The 15,282-nt window shown below is 55.8% G+C and overlaps 1 protein-coding gene across 1 annotated transcript; it reads right to left on the reverse strand.

Annotated features, from left to right (window-relative positions):
* Positions 1-1,440: 1,440 nt before the first annotated feature.
* Positions 1,441-13,809, reverse strand: AARS2 (alanyl-tRNA synthetase 2, mitochondrial). The gene is made up of 22 exons (XM_033102840.1): positions 13,355-13,809; positions 12,350-12,541; positions 11,683-11,828; positions 11,321-11,488; positions 10,652-10,796; positions 8,426-8,571; positions 8,096-8,204; positions 7,671-7,709; positions 7,473-7,584; positions 6,837-6,970; positions 6,232-6,376; positions 5,812-5,984; positions 5,540-5,653; positions 5,300-5,440; positions 4,499-4,636; positions 4,298-4,407; positions 4,039-4,147; positions 3,638-3,760; positions 3,277-3,387; positions 2,663-2,746; positions 2,440-2,550; positions 1,441-2,019 (listed from the first exon to the last, which is right to left on the reverse strand). Exons 1-22 carry the CDS (start codon positions 13,643-13,645, stop codon positions 1,855-1,857), a joined length of 3,006 nt encoding a protein of 1,001 aa, XP_032958731.1. The 5' UTR covers positions 13,646-13,809; the 3' UTR covers positions 1,441-1,854.
* Between the last annotated feature and the right edge of the window lie 1,473 nt (positions 13,810-15,282).

Below are 15,282 nucleotides of genomic sequence, written 5' to 3' on the forward strand. Positions count from 1 at the left end.
CCTTCAGGAGGAGAAAGGCAACCAGAGTGGTGGCAAGTTTCACAGAGGCAGAACTTAGCTTTAAGCTCCGCCAATGATGATTACGTATTTTTGATCTGTGGCTGGGAATCCACATATGCAGGGGGCTGATTTGTTATTCGTGGATTTCAACTGCAAGGATGGTTGGCTCCTCTAACTCCGCTCCCTGCACTGCTCAGGGTCAGCTCTACCACCATGTTTCCCGGAAAATAAGACCTAACTGAAAAATAAGTCCTAGCGTGATTTTTCAGGAGGACATCCCCTGAACATAAGCCCTAATGCATCTTTTGGAGCAAAAATTAATATAAGACCCAGTCTTATTTTCGGAGAAACATGGTAGTTGGTTACCCTGGATAAGGTAGCATCTCAGCAGCTCAGTTAACGCATCAGTAAATGGGAGTATAACTTCTCACCATAGTGTCCACGTGTAAAGAGCCGGGCCCTGTAAAGCGCCAGGCCCTTGGTGAGCTGCAGTTACCAAGATCTTGAGGTAAAGCTTTGCAAATTCCACAGAGCTGAGCAAGCAGTCAGGGCCAGGCACCAGGGATTCGGGTCCCTCTCAAGCCGTCATCAGTGATTTACCAATATACCGCAGGTGCCTCAATCAGAATGAGAAATGGTGCAGGAAATGAAGCCAGGAGGACCTGCTCTACTCTAATAATTTTAAGTAAACGGCCCCAGAACTTAATAGCCAGGAGCCTTTGACTTCAAGATGAGTCCATGAGGTCCTTTCCTTTATGTAGCAACAGAGATTTGGGAATAGAGGTGGAGCTCCGGCATCTGGATAGGTCCTGGTAGGGAAGGAGGGCTGCCCTCTATCCTTCAGCTTCCTCCTGCTCTGAGCTGCCGATTTTCAGCTTCAGCTCAGGCGTAGGGCAGGTGCTGTGCAAAAAGTCGCCCTGGTTCCTGCTCTTTGAGCCCATGAGCTGCCATCTCCCAGCTCACTGTGCCTGGTCTTCTCCCCCTAAGGGCCTCTGCACTGGCTGTTCCCTGTCTGGACAGCTCTTCCCTCAGAAAACCATGTGGCTCACACCCTCCCCTCAGGTGCCGCCTCAGTGAGGCAATGCCACCACCCCACCCACCCGATCCCCAGGCTGCTCTTTCTCCATAGACATCACCTCTGACACCCTCTTCTCTGTATTGCCTGTTTCCTCACTAGATGTAAGCTCCACAAGGGCAGGAAGTTTTGTCTGTTTGGTTCTTGCCACATTCTCAGCAACTGACCGGTACCTGTTTCTCATTCTATCAACAAATCACCAGGGCGTTCATTAAGACAAGTCATTGTTAAAGAAATAAGTGACACCAGAGAGGGTCTGCCCTGCTGTAATGACTTCTACACGACAGTTCTGGATCTTGGTGGCCAGGGATGGCCCTGTGGGTGCCCAGAACGGGCTGGCATAGAGCGCCTGACCGAGCGCTCTTGGTCCTGATGTGGTACTGGGTGGCCTTTCAGCCCAGTGTGAGGGGTCAGACTGGTGATGGGGCCCCCATACCAGGTTGCTGGGAGGGGGAAGTCTGCTCTTTTTTTAAGCAAAAGAACCTTCTGGAACTGCCTTTCCTCTGTGAAACTTTTTAATGAGCAATCACAGCCAGGACAGCCCGTGTTTTCACTTTCACCTAGTGTGGGTGTGTCTCTGGGCCGACTTCTGCCTTCACCAGCCCACATCTCCTTGTGTCCACGTTTGCGTCCGAGCAGCCCAGCGTGGCCCTCTTCAGCTCAGGTGCTTGGTCTCAGCCTCCAGTCCTCTACTTCAGCCTCGGGGAGCTTCTGCTGATTCCCCAGGGCTCCTGGCACTGGCCTATCTGCTGTCTCTTTAGTCTGTATGAGTCCCTGGGTCAGAGCTGGTTGAGGGCATAGGCTCGGGCCGTACGGAGGGCAGCTTCCAGGTCAGCAGTGCTTCCGGTGCCCTGGGCCACCACTTGAGAGCCCCAGGCTTTGCCCCCCATGTGGCTGCACACGGCCAGTGCCCAGGCCTCTGCTGTGAGGGTCGGCGTAGCACTCTGTACAGAAACAGAAGGGGCAGCAATGCAGAGCAGCCCTTTGTGCGACTGTCCATTCAATGTACCCTCGAGAGTGGCATCGTGGGGATTAGCAACCCCTCCCTTGCCGGGCACACGGTGACGCCCCTGGGTGGAGACAGGCGAGGGGTGCGCTGGGGTGTGTGCGGAGGCTGGTGAATGTCTGCTACTTGTTTGCAGGGATGTGCAGCCTGGAGGGGGGGGGTAGTAATTAGGGAATCTCAGGGTTCCCTCTCCGGTGGTTGGGGACAAGAAGATGGCCCTATCCCCGTTCTGGGGTGTCCTCATAGATCACCTCTACCCAGCCTTGGCTCCCTTGTCTGGGAGGAATAAAAGGCGTGGAATTAGGGGGCTGGACCAGGAGATGGGCAGGAGTGGGGGCGGCTCTCCCACGTCCCTCACCTGGGCCACCTGACAGGCACATAGCACATGTCCCATGGGCTGGGGGCTGAGTAGTAGCACGGACGTGCTGGGCGCCTGCTCACACAGCTGCCGGACCACCTTCACCAGCACCTGAGTAAGGGAGGGCAGGTGGTGACCCCATAGGCCCCAGGTTCCCAGCTACCTCCCTGTCAGGACTCCCCTTCCCAGACCCTGGGGACACCCCCCAACTCCAATAACTCACTGAGAGCGACTCAGTGGAAACTGTGTCCACAATCAGGGGCTCCTCTGAGTGCCGCTGCAGCAGCTCCTGGGTTTTCTGTGCAGCCTGTGGGGCAGGAAGGAGAGTGGGTGGGTCAGGCTAGAGGGCAACTGGCCCCCACTTCTGACCTGAGGCCCAGTCCAGAAATCCCCTCCTTCCCCCTGGCAAAGGTCTTCAACTTTGAGCAGAGGGGCCAGGAGTTCTGCCTAGAATGACCTCCTTCTTTTGGGTCCCACTTATGTCCCTCCTCTCCTCCCTCACCTGTGTCCTTTCATCTTAGCTCCAGGACCCTACAAATAGGTTGCTGAAGGTGAAAGGACTAAGGCTGGAGCACTGATGGATGAGAGGGGGCAGGAGGAAGGAGGATGAAAGTCAAGGAGTAATTAGGGCCGAAGGGAGTCACCACGTCAACCAGCTTCCTGGAGGAAGAGCCTGAGGCAGACTTGGGAGTTGGGGAGACAATTTGGCAGAGAGAAGTAGGGACGCCAGGTGACGGCATCCAGCTGGCAGGAGAGGGCCTTGCCTTGAGGCTTCTCGGTGTGTGCACTAGTGTCTCTGACCCACGTTGGGTGTGCCTGCTATCTGCCCCCTCCTACCTGCCCCATTTCCAGCTTCCGGATGGCAGTGTTGGCACGCCGCTGCAGCACCTTCAGTGTGGCCTGCAGCTCCCGCCGCTGCCACTGGGGCATCACAGCGGTGTCCACAGCCTGTGGCCAGAAGCAGTCCATCACCTTTGCCCTCCCCCCAAACCACAGCCTCTGCAGGGACCAGCAGGGTCAGGGAAGAGACCATCCCCACCATCCTGCCCTGCAGACAAATGACAAGTAGCTGGCCAGCTGGGGCCCCACAGGAATGCTGGGGAGAGACTGGAAGCATCCAAGGAGGCACGGGGAGGGGCACAGAGCCAGGAGATGGGGGTGGGGTGGGGGCGCAGCTCCATGTTGGGGTGGCCCTCACATCAGTGAGTCGTCCCATGTCCTTGGACAGCCGCCGAGCCTCCACCACGTCCCGGCTGCCCCGACTCAGCCGCTCTGCAGCTGCTTCCACCTCCTGGGCCAGGCTCTGGCCCACCTCTCGGGCCTGTAGGGAGGGAACAGGATGGTCAGGGCTGCTCAGCTTACTTTCGGGGCTCTCACACCACTGTTGCTTGGGGCCAAATTAGAAGTTTTTAAAAATCAGGACCAATCAAGGTACCAAATCATCAAAATAGATGGCCGCAGCTGTTATGGCCACATCAGTGCACATGCATGAACACAGGTTCTGCTGCTGGGCATCCCCCAGCCTGAGGCTGTCAGCTGTGTGTCCCCCGCCCACCCCCCGCCACTCAGCAGCCTCCTGGTCCCTGCTGGTGTGCTCACCTGCTGGGCCTGCTCTCCAGTGACTGCCAGCAGGCGGGTGATGCCCTTGGCGAGCTGGCGCTCCCCGATGATAACCAGGTCCCCTACAGCCCCGGTGCGTAGCAGGTGCCTATGGGCATGGGGGGCGGGGGGGGGGAAGACGGGATGATGGGAGAGAAAAGAGCAGCCTGAGCTCCAAGGTAGGGGCTGGTAGCTTCAAAGACCAAGGAAAGGTGAGGATCCAGCCCCAGGCCAGGGCAGGCGGAGGCGGGTGACTCACGTCCCACAGCACAACTCCACAGAAGTATGCAGTGCAGCTTGGGAGGCCGGGTCCAGCGCATGGGCCACAGGCACCCCCACTGACACCACCCGTACTGGGTCTGGATATACCTGTGGATGAGAGGGGACTGGTCTCTTGATTGGCCTGTGTGTGTTGAGGGGAAGGCGATCTCCACGGGGGGGGGGGGCTCACCCAACTCACCTCATCCAGAGAGCGCAGGCCAGGGACATGGGCAGCGTGTGCCAGGGCCACCTCCTCCATGTACACGGCCTCATCCTGCCCCACGGCCTCTTGCACAATGCCCTCCACTGCCCGCAGCTGCTCTGGGGTCAATGGAGCCTGGCGGAGTCAGGGGAAATGGACTCATCAACAGGCAGGCAGCCCCACGCCTGCGAGTGATGCATTCAGAAGCGCTCCCTGTTCACTGAACTCCCTGGGATCGTAGAACAGAGCTGAGCACAGAACTGGTGCTCAGGAAACATTTGTGGAGCAGACAATTCTTTTCCTTAGAAAGCTACCTGGGAGTTGGGCCTATTGGGAGCTGCAGGCCTTCTATTTGGCACTGAAAGTTGATGGAGAAACAGGAAATGGAGGCTCCATACTCAGGGAGCTTACAACAAGGGGCGGCCCCGCGGAAGAGAAGTACAGGATGGGAGAGCTGCAGAGCAAGGAGTAGTTAGGTGGAATGGGACTTAGTGAGCATTTCCTGGAGGAAGTATCTGAGCCAGACATGCAAGGAGAGGAGGGAAACAGGGTGGCAGAGAAGGGAGAGGGCAGCTCAGTCTGGGCAGAATGGCTCGGGTGACAGCAGGGACACGGAAGCTGGGTGGCTGGAGGTGAAGGGAGGGCTCAGACACTGTGTAGCCGACCCCGTGCTGGTACAGGAGGAGCCTGATGGGAAGACACCCACCCAGTTCCCACAGTGACGAGTGACAAGGAGCCCAGGCCCTCGGATTGCCCCGACTCTCTCACTTGACGCCTGTCTCTCTGTGCCCTGCTCACCTGGGTGGCCACGTCAAAGCGCAGCCGCTCGGGGCTGAGGTGGGAGCCTCGCTGCTCTGTGCTGGGGCCCAGGGCCTGCCGCAGGGCCCAGTTTAGCAGGTGGACGGCGGTGTGCTTCTCCATGCAGCCTAAACGCCAGGCCTGAAACACTAGTGTCACCCAGGGTCCTGGGTGAGGGTGAGGGCTGGGGAAAGTACAAGGGCAACAAGATATGAAGAATAGCTGGGCTGGGGTCCTTACCTTATCCACGTGCAGTTGCACCTGGTCCCCCACTTTCAGGCACTCAGGGGCCACCACCTCATGGAGGATGAAGCCTCCACAGACCTGGGCCCGGGCCACTGGGAACAGCACATCCTGGGGAAGGGTACAGGACAAGGTGTTGGAGTGACCGCCTATAGCCTTTCCCTCCCCTTGGTTGGCTCCCTTCAAGGCTCACATCTGCCTCCTGCAGAAGTCAGAATATGCGTATGTGTGTGTGTGTGTGTGGGGGGGGACCGGGGACGGGGGCTCACCTGTTGCCCCACCCGCACCAGGTAGCCTCGGTCTGAAGCCTGACCCCCCTGTTCAGCGTAGAAGTTGGTTTTGTCTAAGATGAGGCCACAGCGCCGGCCTTCCCCCACAGAGGCCACGGCTGTGCCGTCCTCTGTATACAGCTGGAGCACCTGGGCCTCACAGGCGCTGAACTCTGCCAGGACAAAGAATGGTTACTATTAGGCAGGGGTCTGGGATGTGCATGTGGGTCTGTCTTCAAGCCAAGAGGCACCTGGCTGGGGGGTGGGGGGGGCTGGCCCCCATCAAATTCAGCTGAGGGCCGCAGTGACCCCTGGTGGCTAACCCTGGGAGTGCATAGGGCTGGTAGCCACCATCTCTGCCGGCCCTCCCCATGACGCTCAGGCAAGCCTGTGGTCACCCACCTCAGTCCAGGCTCTCACCATAACCCCCGCTCGGTAGCAGGCAGTAGCTGTACTTGGGGCTGTCATCGGTGGTGGGCACCCCTCGGCGCTGCAGCTCCCCCAGTGCATGGACGTCGAGCCGCAGTCCCTGCTCCTGAACTGGCTCAGCCTGCCGGGCCCGGTGCTGCAGGATGGGCGTGTATGTACGAAGGATGTACTTGTATGTATGTGCACGGAGAACGCAATGGGACTGGAGCCGCCACAGATCCCTGTCCCTGCCTCACAGCTGTGTGGACCCTGCAGAATCCTCTGAAATAAGCCCTCAGAGCGTGCTGGTTGCTAGAGGCCCTGGGCTGGCTGGTACACCACCCATTGTGCGGGGTCTCAGGGTCAGACCTCCCTCACCCACCTCTGCCCCCGGAGGCCTCTCCTAGGACGCTGTGCTGCCCTCTCTTCTTTCGCTCCTCTGTTTAGCCCACTGCACTAGTGTTCCTCCGTGGGTGGGACCTGAGGTGAAGGGGCAGCCCCTACCTACCTCCGCCTCCTGTTTCCCTCGATAGCTACAGCTCCTTCCCTAGGAACTCAGGGCTGGGGAAGGGGCTGACTGTCCCAACAGAACCCGGTGGGGGTGCTCTGGCCTGTACCTGCGCTTCCTCCTGGGCCAGCCGTGCCAGCCCAGCAGAGTCCAGCTGCACCCCTTTCTCCTCCAGCATCAGCTCTACCAGGTCCAGGGGGAGCCCCAGGTCTCCAGACATTGACAAAGACCAGGCTACTTGGGCTTTGGGAAAGGAAGACACGGGGTGTTGAGGGGCAGGATAGAGGGAGGAGAAGTGAGGGAGAAGTAAGGGCCTGGGCTTTTCTAACCACACAGGAGCCAGCAGGTACCAAGCACAGTGCCTCCTCCCCATGCCAGGCCGGCTCAGGACAGCGGTCACCTTCAGGCTTCGTGCTCCAAGGCCGGAGCTGGGAGTAGCTCAGGATACTCCCTCGGCAACTGTCATTTCCGAGGAGGAGGGAAGCTCGTTCTGGGCATGAAGCCAGCCTTGGAAAGCAGAGACTGAGGCAGGGCCAGCGGGGCAGCTGGGAAGTGGGGAAATGGGGAGAAGCAGGGTGCTGTTCCCACCACAGACAGGTCTGGGTGTTGGAAATGCTGAGTCTGGGGAGAGGGACATGGGAGGAGGGGTGGGTGTGAGGCACAGGCCTGGCCCAGGGCACCCACCTCGGCCTGCTCTGGCTCACCTATGAGAGGCGCTCAGGCCTTGGCGTGGCACCCCACTCACCAGGGAACACATCAGAAGGTCCCAGGCGCCTCAGGGTCCGATCGATGATGCGCCGACCTCGCTGCAGGGAGGCCAGGAAGGCGACCTCGTCCTCTGACACCAGGTTGCTTATCTGAACCAGGGGCGGGACAGGACTGCAGGGAGTGCCTCTCTCCACCACTCTCGTCAGCCACTCCCTCCCCCATCCGAACCCAGTACCTGGGCTGAGTTCTTCTGCAGTTCAGGATACGTGTGTCCCTGGAGGAAGTGGAGAGGGCTGAGGGGTTAAAGGCAACCAGGCCGCTCTCCACCTCCCACCCTGGGCTTCCTTGAGGACACCTGTCCTGGAGGTTCAGACAGACTGATGGACAGGGGGAGGGACCCAAATGGGGAATCAGCTTCCCTGTGTGTGGGGGGGACATAGACAGAAAGGCGTCCCAAGGTCAAAGGCTCAGCAACTTGGACAAGTGGGCCTCCTGAAGGTTCCCTGCTTTGTAAGCAATGTCAGCTTTCTCAGCCTGCTGACAGGACGTTGGCCGGACATTTAGGGTGGGGAGCCCAGGCCGGGGGCACTGCCTGGGCTCAGCGGCAGGTTCCCCGAGTGCCCAGGGAAGCCCAGAGGAGGGAGGAAGCTCTGCCCTTACCAGCGTCTCCACCACTATGGGCACCAGGCTGCCTAGGAAGCCAGGTGGTGCCCGCAACACCTCTGTTGAGAACCGCAAGGCTCGACGGAGGATCCGACGAAGAACCAGCCTAGAGGGGTTCAGAGCCCAGCTATGAACCCCAGCAGCCCCTGGTCAGCAGTATGGGGAGCGGGGAGGACGGGGTCCAGAGCATGTGCTCCCATCCCAAAGGCCTCTCCCTTCCCCCGCTCCTCCTGCCAGCTCCACCCAATCCACCCCTCCATCTGTTCCCTCCTCTCCCCTGCAAGCCCCAGCTGCCCCTGCCCCTCTCTGTAGTCCTTCCAGACTTACGGGGCACCGGACATTCCAAGGGAGACGCCATCGGCGATGCAGACACTGAGCGTGCGGATGTGATCGGCCACCACTCGATATGCCATGTCTGTGCGGCCCTCGTCTGCCGCCCCTACCCGGCCCAAGTAAGGAGGTGCCCCGCAACCCTGGAGAGCGGGAGAAAGGAGACATGGCTGCTGGTCCCGCGTGACCTGGCCCAGCTGGGATGCTCTTCACCACCTACAGCCGAGCACATCTGCAACGGCCTGGCGGAAGAGGCTTCCCAGATGAGTGGGAGCCAGCCCCTGCCCTCACAGGGCCCATGTTCACACTAACGATGATCACACTGGGACCCTCTACTGACTTTGTACTGTCAGAACTGCGTGGGTGCTTGGACGATGTCATGTCTAATCCCCAAAACATCCTCTTCTGGGAGGTATTACTATCCTGGATTTAAGAGGAAACTGAGGTAATAGAAAGAAAAAAAAAAAAGAAGAGCAGAGGACACCGAGGCCCAGAGGAGCTAAGTGTCACCAAGCCACACAACTCCTAAGGAGCAGCTCTGAGACGTGAACTGGGCCTGACTCCATCACTCACACCCACCTCCACAGGCTTTCCAGGGGGCGGGGCGGGAGGGTGTAAGCTGTGTGTACACTTATGTGCTCCAGAGCAGAGTGCACGATCCATGCAGCTCCAGAGCTGTATCTTCCCCCTTCAACAAACAGTCCTGCCATTCAACACACTGCTCAAACACTTAGCCAGCCTTGACTTTCTTTGCCCTCCCCATCCGATCCATCAGTAGGCCTTTGCGTCTACCTCCATGAGATCTCTCAAAGCAACCGACTTTTCTCCACTTCCACTACTATCAGCCTAAGCCATGCCCTATTGTCTCTTCCCTTGACTATAAAATAGCTTCCCAATTGGTTTCTCAGCTTCCACTCTTGTCTCCCTTCGGCCCACGCTCCACACAGCAATACGAGTAGCCTTTTAAAAGTGTCAATCAGAACATGCCCCTCCCCCCTTAGAGCCCTGCTCACCACACTTAGAATAAAAGCCTCACGTGGGAATTCAAAGTCCCAGTAGATAGGATTCCAGCCTTTCTCTCTGGGGTAGATTGTTTGTAAAAATGACCACAATCCTTTCCTTTCCTGTGTGCATGGCACTTTGCAATATGACTTTACAGTTGCTTTCCATCAAGAGATAGAATCTATTTCTCCATCCCTTGTATCTGGGCTAGCCTGTGACTTGCTTTGGCCAACAGAATGTGGTGGAAATGACACTGTTCTGAGCTGAGGCCTCAAGAAGACTCGTGTGCTTCTGCTCTCCTTGGAACCTTGCTGAGCTGTGATGTGAATAAGCCCAAGCTAGCCTGCAGGATGATGAGGGACACACGGACGGGTCACTCCCATTGCCCAAAGCTGACAGCTGCCAACTCCCAGAAGTACAGCTGCCAAGCAGCTGACCACAGACCTATGAGTGAGCTCGTATCAGACCAAAAGAACGACCCAGCTAAGCTCAGACTACATAGCTAGCCCACAGACTGATATGCTAAATAAATGATTGTTGTTTTAAGTTACAAAGCGTCAGATGGCTTCTTATACAACAAAAGCTAACTGACACACTCTCCAACTACATCCCATGCGATTCGACTGTAGCTTGCTGGCCACCGTTTTTGGCTTCCTTTCCTGCTTTGGGGCCTTGGTACCTGCAATCCCCTCTGCCTGGAATGAGCTTCCTGGGGCTGACTCCTCCTCCTGTAGGTTTCAGCTCAGAGACCATCTCCTCGGTGAGTCTTCCCCAAATGCTTTGCCTAAGATTCCTCTGTACCCCTGCCCCCTGCCCTAGTTACTATCACCCATGTTTACTGCCTGTTCTCAACCTGTAAGCTGCTAGCTTGTTCTTTAATACATTTACTTATTATCTCTTAGGCTAGAATGTAGTCTTCATGATATCTTTTCTGTTTACTGTTGTATCTCCTGTACCAAGCACAAAGAACTCAACACAAAGTAGGCACTCAGCATATATTTTTTGAATAAATGAGGGAAGGGAGGAGTCACGAGCCATATCAGGATATCAGATAACGAAGATGAATCCTAGCCTCGTGTTTAACACCCTGATGTCCTTGGCTGGTCACTGTCCCCACATGTGGGAATACCCTGACTTCTCAACAAAGATGGAAAGCAACAGCAGTGAGCACTGGTGATGAGCAGGCCAGAGAGGCTTCTGGAAGGAAAGAGGCAGGCTCACCTGTTGAATGGCGTTGAGCAGTGGGGAAAAGAGATCAGTGTCGTAGGTGGAGCGTCTGCCCTGTAGCACAGCTACCAGCCTTTCCAGGCCCATTCCTGTGTCCACGTGCTGCTGGGGCAGGGGCTGCAGGCTTCCATCTGCCTCCCTGCAGGGGAAGGTATGCAAGGTGAGGCCCCGCCCAGGATTACAGGTATGAGGCAGATGCTCCAGTAGAGGAATGTGGAGGGGCCCAAGGGGGCTGACAGGGGAGGGACCTGAGGCCAGTATGCTCCCCCACCCCCTCCCGAATTCAGACAATGATGGTCTCAGGTCCCGTCCTTTCTCATAAAGGGGGATCGCCATCCTCACTCCCACTTGGGCCCTTGCCTGGACCCAGACATCCCCTTTCTGGGATGTAATTCTTTGCCTTGGAAAGAGACATGTCAAGGCTGGAAGAAAATCTTGAGTTCAACTCTATCATGTGATGAGACAGCAGAGGCCAGAGAGCAGCAGTGACTAGTTTAAACTGTCATGGGCAAAGATTAGGATTATTATCTGGAAAGTGTTTAGAAATGTGCCTGGCACATAGTGCCATTTAACTCTTTTTATAAGAAATGGATCAAAGTCTCCTGACTGCCACCTTTTCCACGTCTAGCCAGGGATTCTCCTCCTGCTTCAGCTTCCCATTACCTGTTGTGCTGCATGAAGACCAGATTCCAAAGCTCCACCAGCTGGGGGGCTCCCACCCCACCAGCCAGGTCATAGTGGATCTCAGTACAGGGCCCACAAGGGCCAGTATCCCCCATCTCCCAGAAGTTCTCCTGTGGTCCAAAGGAAAGCATACGGCTGGCAGGCACCCTGGAAAGAAAGCCAGACGAGTGGTGGGGAGACAGACAAAGCCAGAAGCCGGGACCATCTCTGCCATGAGAGCCCCTCCATCAAGTTCAGCAAGATCTCCTGGAATATGCTGAGACTCTGAGGACTGGTGCTAAGAGTCCCTATTTTCCAGGCTCCTGCCCTCCAGGAGTGGACATTAGGGAGGGCAGACTTACCCTAAGCTGAGCCAGATGTCCCTGCTCTCCAGGTCTGGGTCCAGCCCCACCTTGGGGTCGCCACCGAAGTAGGAGATCCATAGCCTGTCCTTAGGGATCCCATAGACCTGAGTCAGCAGTTCCCAGGCCATGCTGCAAGCCTCCTCCTGCAGTGGAAACCCACATGGGGTGGGCGGAGGAAGATGGGTGAGAAGAAAGCCCACCTGAAGCGTCAATCAAGCCACGGGAGCTCAGCCCTCAGCTTAAGACACAACCATTTCCGCTGTCCACCGTGTTTCTAGAACAAGACATGATCATTTCTGTTCTGAGTTTTTTCCTGCCCAGAAAGTTCCCTTCCTCTTCTAAACCCTCCTTTCTTTCAAGTCCCACCTGCTCCATGAAATCCTCTAACCACCCTAGCCTGGGATGATTTTTAACTCCTGCATTTTAGTATTACTAGTTAGTCATACAGTTATTGACCAGCCATTAGGCAGCGGGCTCAGTCCTGGCCCTCAAGGAGCACAGGGAAACGAGACACAGTCCCATTATACATGTTCATCTTGCTCTTTGCCTGCGCGCCTGGTACGAGGCCTAAGCAGACTCTTAGAATGGAGCCAGGACTAACCTTAACCCACTTCTTGGCTGACCGCTGACCCTCTCCTAACTCCAAGGCTTCCTGGAGACTCACCTTAAAATATTCACCCCCAAAGGCCCAATTGCCGAGCATCTCAAAGAAGGTATGATGAGAAAGGTCTCGGCCCACATCCCCTAGGTCGCTGTGGCGTCCTCCAGCCCTCACACATTTTTGGCTGTTGGCTACACGTCGGAAGCCTGCCATCTCGCTTCGTGGATCCACAGTGCCCAGGAAGATTGGCTTGAACTGGAAATACATGAAGGGGGAGAGGAATATCTCAGTAGTAGAGAAAGGTGGGGAGTTAGGACAGAGATGGCTGCGCTGGCTGAAGGCTGACTGTGCTCCTGAGAGTGGAGTGCGAACGTGGCCAGGCGGGCAACTTTGGAGCTTTGGGGCACCCATCTCTGGTGTGTCTGGGGTAGGCCCAGGATAAACAGATCATGCAACAGAGACCCTCTGCTAGAAAAAATAGGTAAGAGGAGGAATGTGTTGGTAGCTGGAAGGGCCCTGAATGGCTACATCCTCCATCTCAGCTTCTTCAACAACACCCAATAACTTCAGAGGACAACACTGAGACCACAAGGCACTGGCAGGCCTAACAATGGCAGCATTTAAGAGGGTTCTTGGATAGCTTCTAAGGCTAACCTATTCTCCCCCGGCCGCTGCCGCCCATTTTACAGATGAAGACAACGAAGTATAGGGAGGATAACTGGTGCTCAAAGTCAAAGGCTTAGGGAACACAGTCTAGCAGATAGCATGTGCTCAAAACATGTTTATGCAATGAATGAATGATCTTTATAAAGAATGAATAACTGAAGCCAGACGTCCCCCACCAGTCTGCCCCCAGGGGATTCCCCCCCCACCATTCCTGAGCCTAAAACTCAATCCAACCCAGGCGTTCCCAGGTCGAGTCTTCCCCAAACCCTAACGGCGCCCCGATCACTTAGCCCAACCACGCACCGCCCTCTTTCCCCAAAAGCTATAAGCTCCGCCCCTTGCTTCTTTTGCCCAATCCCGTAGCATCTTTCTCTCTGGAAAAAATCACACACTCCGCCCCACCTGATTCATGCCCGCGTTAACGAACAGTAAACTGGGGTCGCCGCGGGGCCGCACGGAAGCGGACGGCACCAGTCGGTGGCCATGGCGGTCCCGAAAGAAGCTCAGGAAGGCGTCACGCACGGCCGCCGCCTGGGCTGAAGGGGGCACGGATGACAGGGGCTGACAGCTGGGGCCCCGCCACGGGGACGACCTTCGAATGGCCCGCCGCAGTCGGGCGGCAGCTGTTGCCACCGACGCCGCCATCTTAACTCGGGGCAGAGACTTCACGCGGTCAAACGACACCACGGGCATAGAAGGTGACGTGGGAAAGAAGCTGGGCTTTTCCTACAGCGCCTCCTAGTTTTGGGAGGACTCAAGACAGCCTCTACCGCCCTGATGGAAACGACTGTGAAGGGGGTGATGCAGGAGTGACCTAGCGCGACGGCCTGGTACACTGTAGGCCCTTAATTCATTTGGCATTAAACAAGTATTCGTTGAGAGCCTACTATGTGCCAGTCATTGTGTTAGGCGCTTAGTTTATATTAGTAACAAAATTAACAAAAATCGCTGCCCTCCATTAATCTATTGTAGCAGTAATTGTTATGTTTATTAATTTTGCAAAGTTACAAATGGAGTTGCAGTGAACAGTTGTGGATTCAACTTCGTGTGTGTGTGTGTGTGTGTGTGTGTGTGCGCAGACTGAGGGACAAAGGCAGAGAGTGGCAAGGAAGGTAGTATCAGCATTCATTCAAGAGGCATTCAACGAATTTATTGACCACCTACTATGTGCCAGGTACTGTCCTAGACACTTACCAATTCCCTGTGCCCCTGGCATTGGAAATGGCCATTTGGAAGCAGACCCTTTAGAGTAGGAGTCTAGCAGAGACGCAGAAGCTAAATAGCATCTGCTCCATTATTAATTGCTTAATAACATTTGGTCTTTTAATTTATTTGCCTGGGGATTAGAGAGACTCCAGGTTGTCAGAGCAGGATGAAGCTGCTGGCCGATAGCTGCAGAGATTTCCCCCCCCCCCCCCTCTCTCTCTCTCTCTCTCCTTCTCCCTCCCTCTCCTCTCTCTCAGCCTCCCAATGCCCTAGGGTTTTGTGTGTTTTGCTTTAGGGTAAGAGAGATACCTGTTCTATCTTCCCCTTCTGTCTTTCTCTCCATGGTGACAGCTGTGACCGTGAGGCCAACACATGCCCTCGTGGTTGTGTTACCAGCCTCAGGTCCAGCGCTGCTTGTCACCCAGGGTCCAAGAACTTGAGTGACAAGGGTTAGTAAGGAGAAAAGAGTATTTAATTCTAGATGCCGGCAGCTAGGGAAGATGGCAGACTAACGTCCAGAAAAAACCACCTTCCCTGAACTGAGAATAATCAGGAAGTTTTATAGTCAGGCAGGCACTGTGGGGGAAAGAATAAAGAAAAGTGGGAGTGGTCATGTAAGTTTCAGGGTTGACAGTTGAGAAATTGCCTCCCAGGGTCTGGTCTGAGAAATCGCCTTCCTGTGGCCTGGTCAGCTTCATAAGGTTATCTCGAACTCCGTGGCTTGAGTGTTTCATGTGTCATCAACAAAAACTGCAGGGCACTTGTAACCATAGATCCTGGTATCCGGGCATCTAAGAATTGAGAAATTGTTCTTTCTGGGTTAGTGCTCTGCTGATTAGTTAGAGCAACAAGGTACGTATAGTCTTAAGGAAGGGAACCAAGCAGAATCATCAAATCGAGCAGTGAAGGGGAAAAACAAAGAGAAGACAGGTGAATAGCAAGCTATGAGGTGACTGAACTAAGTCTAACTCATTAATTTCCCAACTTTTACCCTTACAGCTTCGGCCAGGGTCGTCATGGGGCTTCACATGATGCCCTCTGCTCTTGGTTTGGGAAATTAAACAGATTGAGAAGAGAATTTGCCACGGTGAAAGCCCAAATCGTGGGAGCAGAGCTGAGGTCAT

This window comes from Rhinolophus ferrumequinum, chromosome 3, assembly GCF_004115265.2.
Source record: "Rhinolophus ferrumequinum isolate MPI-CBG mRhiFer1 chromosome 3, mRhiFer1_v1.p, whole genome shotgun sequence".
Classification (NCBI taxonomy): Eukaryota; Metazoa; Chordata; class Mammalia; order Chiroptera; family Rhinolophidae; genus Rhinolophus; species Rhinolophus ferrumequinum.